The 7,924-nt window shown below is 39.9% G+C and overlaps 1 protein-coding gene across 1 annotated transcript in view; it reads left to right on the plus strand.

Annotated features, from left to right (window-relative positions):
* Positions 1 to 7,430, plus strand: part of POLE2 (DNA polymerase epsilon 2, accessory subunit) — a 30,148-nt gene extending 22,718 nt beyond the window's left edge. The window contains exons 14-19 of the mRNA XM_019518337.1: positions 1,980 to 2,039; positions 2,147 to 2,224; positions 2,770 to 2,878; positions 4,901 to 5,077; positions 5,301 to 5,368; positions 6,487 to 7,430. Of these exons, the coding sequence (XP_019373882.1) occupies positions 1,980 to 2,039; positions 2,147 to 2,224; positions 2,770 to 2,878; positions 4,901 to 5,077; positions 5,301 to 5,368; positions 6,487 to 6,505 (511 nt within the window). The 3' untranslated portion in view covers positions 6,506 to 7,430. The remainder of the gene's footprint in view (positions 1 to 1,979; positions 2,040 to 2,146; positions 2,225 to 2,769; positions 2,879 to 4,900; positions 5,078 to 5,300; positions 5,369 to 6,486) is intronic.
* The last annotated feature ends 494 nt before the right edge of the window (positions 7,431 to 7,924 follow it).

Below are 7,924 nucleotides of genomic sequence, written 5' to 3' on the forward strand. Positions count from 1 at the left end.
GATGAGGTTAGTGAGGTTCGGTGCTTGTTTGAAGGCCAGGATGGGTGGCTCTGGGAGGATCTCTTTAAGAATAGGGTCTCTTTCTAGTATGGGTTGCAGTTGTTTGAGGATTTTCCATATGGGTTCGAGGGAGGGGTGATATGTCATAACCAGCAGTGTGCGACTTGTGGAGGGTTTTATTCTGTACTGCAGCAGTTCTTCAGACGAGCCTATAAACACCACTTCATCAACCTCTTGGATACTAAAAATTATGGACTAAATATAGACATTGAATTTATGACGTTATAACCTGCCTAACATCTAACTCCTCAGGTGCTTCTCCACTATTCATCCCCCTTCTCTTCCCCGCCCCGTCCCCGCCTGTCTCCCACCCATTGACTCCTCAATCTACATCTTCACTGCCTGCCTGTCTTGTATGCAGACCAGACCAGCCTCTGGCTTCTTCACTTTTCACTCCATCCAGGAAGAGCGAACACCAGCTGCAGAGACTTCCTTAGCCTGACGAAGGGATTTTGAACCCGAAAGCTTGCTTAAAAATTGTTTTCCAATTATTTAAGTTGGTCTAATAAAAGATATCAGGTTCACCTAAAGAACCTTGTCTGCCTGTTCTCAGCTGTGAGAGAATTACCTGAGATGTCACCTACTATGAAAAAAATTATTCATGTGTTATAACACAAGCATTCCCTAATCTGCCCATGTAGAGTGATTGTTCAGTAGTGGGGCTTAGTTTTGCAAGACAGAAGAGGAAAATTGTTGGATGTAAATTTTGAAATGCAGCTTTTGCTGAGGTGCAATAAGCATGTTTAAACAGTCTCTGCTATGCAACTGAACATTCTTTCTCTTATTTAAACTGCTTTTCTCATTTCAGTCTAATGTTGATGTTCAGACATTTTCATTATTTCTAATTCTGAAGTATTTCATACCCTTTTGTTACAATTTTTCTTGCTCAAAAGGTAACAACAGGTTTTCTGTGGAAATAGTTTTTATTTGTCACGTGGCTATGAATATCTGCTTTCTGTTGTTCTGGTATACCTATATGACTGTTACAAAGTACTTCACATGGAGAGGGGTGAGAAGGATCTAACATTACATAGGTATTGGTACATTGTTATTCTGAAAACTGTGACAAGTATAACATTGTTTTCAGGTAAAGCAGAGTGAGTTCCAAGTAAATTAGTGGGCTTCTGCATGCTTATGGAAAAAGAAACCCACTCGTATTTGAAAATGTAAAATGATGCTAAGAGGCAATTCACCGTGTTTCACGCTTTTCTCATGAATCAACTTAATTTTTAACTAGTTACTCCCTGTTTAACTTCCCTTTTAATTAGTTGGAAGTGGAAATATTTAACTTTTAACTTAAATCAGGTTAATTTTAAAGGCTGCTAACTTTTGACTTTAACCAGTTATATTTTTCATAAACTTTTTTCCCATGACTGTCTAGGAGTTCTGCTTCCTTCATGCCTCCCTTGAAGCCCTTTGAAAGCAATGGGGGATGCTCATACACATTCCTTGCAAGACCTGGGGCCTCTTATAAATGAAAACATATCTTTATTCCATGAAAGTAACTGAAGGCCTTCAAGCTGTGCAAACCCCACAAAGATTCAGAAATACTGATACAGAATTACCTCCTCCTCCTCCACCGTTCTTCCCAGCCACTAGTCTAATAAAAGGAAAGACATCCTGTAAATACCTTTCTGCAGTGTTCTTGTTTCTCAGGCCTGTCAAAGCCTCTTTCCCTGGTAGTAAGGCTATATGCCCTCTTTACATAGGTTTGAGGGTCTGGAGGGCAGGGTTGTGGGGGAGATGCTCTGAATTTGTAGCATGAATCTCCAAGTGCCTGGAGCTGCTCACCAGAACAGGGTGCCATGGCATGACATAAATTGAGCAGCTTTGTGGGTTACTTCACAGTGCGTTGCCTGTACTTGCATCATTGCAGATATGCGTGTAATAAATAGAACATTTGTCTTGACTGTTTACAGCAGCCGATTTGTGTTCGTTCCTGGCCCTGAAGATCCTGGTCCTGGTCCTATTTTACCACGGTAATTTGCTGCCTTATAGTTTTAAACATTTTGAGACTTTCTGTGCCTAATAAAAAATTGGTAGGATAAACACATCTTCTGTAGTCAATCTATTGCTATTTATTTAGGCCACCGCTAGCAGAATGCATCACTCAGGAATTCAAGCAACTGGTGCCATTTTCAGTTTTCACTACAAATCCTTGCAGGTAAGCATGTAACTTTGATATTAACCATAGAAAGCAAAACAGTTATTGCTTAACTGAGTGACCAGTTTAAGTGCAGAAGTAACATTCTTAAAATATGTGCTGAAATTTTAAGCTGTGTTAGCTAGCTACAACAAAAATATTGGGGAGTTAAAGTTTTAAATATATTATTAGTAAAATAAACACTTTACCTAGAAACTGTTTCTACTTTATCCAGAAAAAGAGGAACCTAAACATACACTAACCAAAAAAAAAAAAAATCTCTGCAGAAATAGTATAAGAACACAAGATTCTTTCCTCTCCTAGGAGTTCAGTAGCAGAACTATTAAACAGAGGCTTCTCATATGGAACATGTCCATTTTTCTGTCTAGAGAAAGGGGAGATGGGAGAAGTCAGGGTGTGGAGGTAGTCTTTTCAGTGTAATTTATCTAATGTTTTTGCTGCTGTAATAAAGACAGTGATTTTGCAATATTTGATCACATCTTTCATAAACTATCATTTCAATTTTCAAATGCCAGGAAAATTAATACTTAATATTATCTAATCAGGGTACAGTACTGCACACAAGAAATCATCATCTTTCGTGAAGATTTAGTAAACAAGATGTGCAGAAACTGTGTCCACTTTCCTAGCAGCAACTTGGATATTCCTAACCATGTAAGTCAAACATATGCCCCACATTTCTTTTTGAGATCACTTTGATTTACTGTACTTAACACAGGGACTATGAATTCCCATCCTTTGACCTACACCTCAATATAACAATACCTCATAATAGTTAAAATATTTAATGACTGAATGGTATTGTAAAGATGGTTCACTGCATATAATGGTACTGTTGAATAAGGAATCTCTATAGTAAAATAACTAAACATTTTACCAGTAAAGTAACTGACAGTATAACAAGTTGTTTTTCACATCCTTCTCTGAATGGGTCCCAGTGGTGGGGCACACACGCCCATGTACGCAAATTCAGAACTTCCCAGCAGGCAGTATCTCTTAGTACACATGTTGCCAGGGAAGTCTGGCTCCTAAATTAAAAGTTTAGCACAGTTTATCCTCCTGTACTTTGACCAATTTATCAGTGGCATTTGCAATAGAGCAATATGTGCATTTCTCTAAAGGTCACTTCCTTCTACTTCTTTTCCACTGAAAGTCTTAATCCTTTCTGTGACATTAACCCAAAAGCAATCAATTGTGAGGTCTCAAGAGTAAGATTCCAATTTAATGAATGATCTGATGGAACATGTTCTTCTAATTAAATCAGAAATGTTCCATGAATCGTATTGTGCCTGAAGGAGTATGTAGGCTGCTGCTATGTCTCCAAAGCCCATGAGGGACTGATGCAACACCCAGCTCTGGGGTATTTGGAGATCAGAGTGTTGACTGAGCTTGCACAGTCCTTTTTGGGTCACAGTACTGAAAACGTGTACATCTTCCTCTCTGTTTCCTTTGAGGCTTTCCCCTTACTTCCGTGCATATCAGTGGAGCTTTTGTCAACAATCCATTCAGAGGCACAAATGTACATGTTTTCATTTTCTATATCCATGGTAAGCATGTCTTTCTCCCTTTTGTTATACATATTGCCAAAGATGCTTTCCACATTACAGAGCACAGCGCTTACCTTCAGGACCTGGGGGCATTTTCGTGCACTCTTAGTACTGTCCACCTTTTCTGTCTGTGTCATTTCAGAAATGTAAATTATGTTCGTGTCCATGCAAAAGAAATGGTTGGGAGGAAAGATCCTTGCCCTTGACGCTGTGTAGACCAGAGGTTTCCAACCTGTGGTCCGCAGACTTCTGGGGGTTATGCCTAAGTGTGGTCTGTAAAAGATGACTATAAAAAATGAAAAGTATATGAATACCCACACTTACAATTCAAAGGGGCCTGGCACCTCCATTCAGAATTTTCTAGGGGTCAGCAAATTAAAGCTTGAAAACCTTTTGGCACCTTCAGGTCTTGTGCAATGTTCTTGAAACTGTTGAATCACTTGTAAAGTGCAATTCTTCCTTCAGTAGTGCAGGAGGTGGGTGTTGTGTCACTGGGTGGCTGGTCCTAAAACAAGGAATTGGGCTCAGCCTTGCCTGTGACTGACTGACCTATGACAGGAAGTGACTCTGTTGGGAGACACCTGCAGGAGCAGGAGGCTGCTGGATCAGATGCATGAAGTAGGTTGGTTCCAATGACAGGCCTCCCAGCAGAGTGATTCTCACACAAGTGGCCAGTAGAATGGCAACTTGTAAGGAACTAGGTTTCTACTGAAGGGGAAGAGACTGGGTTTATATGTAGAATTTATGTTGAACTGTTTTCTTGTTAAAGAAAGCTGAAGCCCTGAGAGGGCCTGGACCAGTATCTGGGTGTAGTGTCAATTCTTTCTGAGCAGACAAGATGGGCCAGCAGCCTTACAACATCCTTTAGAGACTGTGTGGTCCACAACGTGGCTGTGGGGTTATTTCACTAACAAGGCTTCATGCCAGAAATAAGCAGGAGACTGCTTTTGAAATGCACGTGCTATTTACTACCAGTATTATTAGTTAATAAATAGGGAGAACTACAAAAAAACATCTCTTAAGTACAAAGTTGCTTTTTATGGGAAATTGACACCTGCAGTTATTGCAGTCATGAGTTTTGGTTTATAAAAATAGTCCAAACTAACTTCACTTTTTTTTGCCTTTGTAGTTTGTAAAGACTATCGTATCTCAAGGACACCTGACTCCACTCCCACTTTATGTCAGTCCTGTATATTGGGCTTATGACTATACCTTGAGAGTGTATCCTGTGCCAGATGTGATTGTCATTGCAGACAAATACGACCCCTTCACTGTCAACAATGCTGACTGCATTTGCATAAATCCTGTAAGACTGTCTTTATGCTCTACCAAAATATGTCATCATAACACTGTTGGCAGAGTGTGATATGAAATATCTTTTCAAATGAAATGTAATCAGTGAAATATTTAATATTAGGGGAACTTGGGTGCCTAACTATTACAAAAAGAAAGCAGAGAGAGGTAGTAGTTACACTGTACCTTTTGTTATGTGCACAGTAACTTCAGGAATCCTTGCTTTTTCATTACAGGGTTCTTTCCCAAAGAGTGGATTTTCATTCAAGGTGTTCTATCCCTCCAGCAAAACAGTTGAAGACAGGTAAATATATCCAGTATATGACTTTATTATCAAATAAATAATCTGACCACTTCTGACTTCGATTCCATTCTGGAGGCAAGCAAGAATAGTCAGTGGTTACTCCAAAACATGATTTATGTCCATGTATAGTCTCCTGAGGGAAGGGGAAGCAAAGGCTACATTTTGGTTTCTGTGGCAGACATGCAACTCCCATTGAAACAAATAACAGTTGTGCATATACATCCAAGGGCAAGAAATGGCCCCTTTGAACCGCGGTGAATTTGTATTGATATTATTTGTTTATAAAACACCACACTATCTTAAAAATATCTTATACCACAAATATCCCAACGTCTAGTGCACACTGTTTTATACATATGCAAGTTTATATGTACATTCAGAGTTTTGAATGTCTAGAACTAAGACAGATTTTACAAATTTTTAAAAAGGGATTAGGGTGATGGTTAGATATAACAATTCACAATTAAAAAGAAAAGGTACTATGTACTTCCCAATACTCTACGTTCAAGAAAAAAAATATTTTTGGGGAATGATGTTATGTTGTATTCCCTTATTTTAGTCATGCAAGCTTTTGCACTTTACTGTGCTGTAATGATTTAGTTACACTGTTTCTTTATTGTAACTTAAGCAAATTAGATCACAGTACTGTATAGTTCTTTCCGCCATATTTTGGATCAGGATCACGTCCACATTTTGCAGTGGGTTTGGTTTAGTTGCTTTAATTTCCAGTATTTTATATCTGTCTGTGAACTTTATAATCTAATAGTAATTGGAAAGTGGCCCAATCACAGCACCAATGAAATAAAAGCACTGTGTTTCTTGGAGTTTACATTTGCAATATCTACTTTGTATTTAATTACTTACAATAAAAGCCTACAGGGAAATGTAAAAATTCCCCTTGAGTAGAACTCTGTGATTTTGTTTAATAAGTTTCCATCTGGTAACAGCATTCATGCAGAGATAGAAAATATCAAACCACCTGACAGTAAACAGGTCATGTATTTAAAAACTTAATGAAACCTTTTAGGTATCAAAAAGTGCAGGGATAAGTAAATCTGTTTCTTCAAAACAATAATATATGTTTTAAAAACCTAAATGCTTCTTGTTTGTATTTTCAGCAAACTACAGGATCTTTGAGACTTCACTGACAAATGAAGCATTCTGTTCCAACATGCTGCAATACTATTTTTTTGTTTGATATGGATTCATTTTATAATAATTTACATATTCTGTACTGAATGCCAGCATTTTTGTAAATAAATACTTGCATAAAATAACTGTTTGATAGGAAAATTATGATTGATAGGATGCCATCTGAATTCATATAGACCATAGGGGTGGTAGTTCATAGATTCAGAGATATTAGGGGCTGGAAGGGACCTCTTGAGATCATGAGATCCAGCCCCCCTGTGCTCAAGCAGGAAAGACTGCTGGGGTCAGATCTTTGCAGAGGGCTGCTCTCTCCTTCCATACTGAATCCTCACTGGATTAGCCACTCTGAAAAACTGGGAGAGGCAATCTAGAGCAGGGGTGGCCAGAGTTGCTGACCCTGGGAGCCACATCCAATCCTCCACTGAAGTTCAAGAACCAGAGACTGGGAGGGGGCAAGGGGAGGGATGCCGAGCGACCTGGCTTTGTTCCCCCCTGCTCCTGCCAGCAGTCATTAGGTGCTGGCAGCAGGATCGGACTCCTGCTGCTGCAGCACGGAGCCACTCTGGCTTTCCCCATGTGGGGCATGCTCCAGGGTAAGTGGTGCAGCTGCAGCCCCTGCCCCAGCAGCCTGGCACCTGAGCCTGCAGTGCTGGAAGTGGGTGGGCTTCACCCTATTTCTAGAGAGCCACAAGTACCATGCCAGCGCACAGTTTGGCCACTATAGACTTAAAGGGTGCAGAGTCATTAGCCTCTCTGCACAGAGCAGGCACAAATTGAAGCAAAAATGTAACTGAAATAGATCTCATTTTCTATTCATTCAATGTTTCACTCAGAATTAATGTGTCTAATGCAACGTTATGTACGCTTTCAGTATTTTGCATGACTGTTTATAGAATATAAAATGTAATGGTGTCAGTCCATTTTAATAGTTTTAAATGTCAGAAACCAACTGTGACACATTGATCTGAAAACCTTTTTATTTGTCTAGTATCTCCATGTGCTTCAGCTGTACTAAGTTATACCATAGCAGAAAGAAACTCCAGTCTTGGACCAGTACCATGGCATGCAAGCACCATGCAAACAGAGCAACTGTCCCTGTCCTTAATCCAAAAAGCGTACATGAGGGAGTAACAGAAGGCAATATTACTCTTGGTATGGGGAAGGTGGGGTTGTGGTGAACCAGGAGCCTAACCGTTGTCAACTTTTACATACAAATTACAGCAAGAGTGTATTCAGAGTCATAGAATCAAGGAGTCAGAAGGGACCTAGACAGATCATCAAGTCCAACACCCCCGCCATGGGCAGGAATGAGCACTGGAGGTGGGAGGGGTCATAAAACCCCAGCCAGGTGCCTATCCAGTCTCACCTTCCCTGGAGATTTTTAAGAGGAGAGCACCCCCTCTC

Source organism: Gavialis gangeticus, unplaced genomic scaffold (assembly GCF_001723915.1).
Source record: "Gavialis gangeticus isolate Ggan-Ray unplaced genomic scaffold, GavGan_comp1, whole genome shotgun sequence".
Taxonomy (NCBI): domain Eukaryota; kingdom Metazoa; phylum Chordata; order Crocodylia; family Gavialidae; genus Gavialis; species Gavialis gangeticus.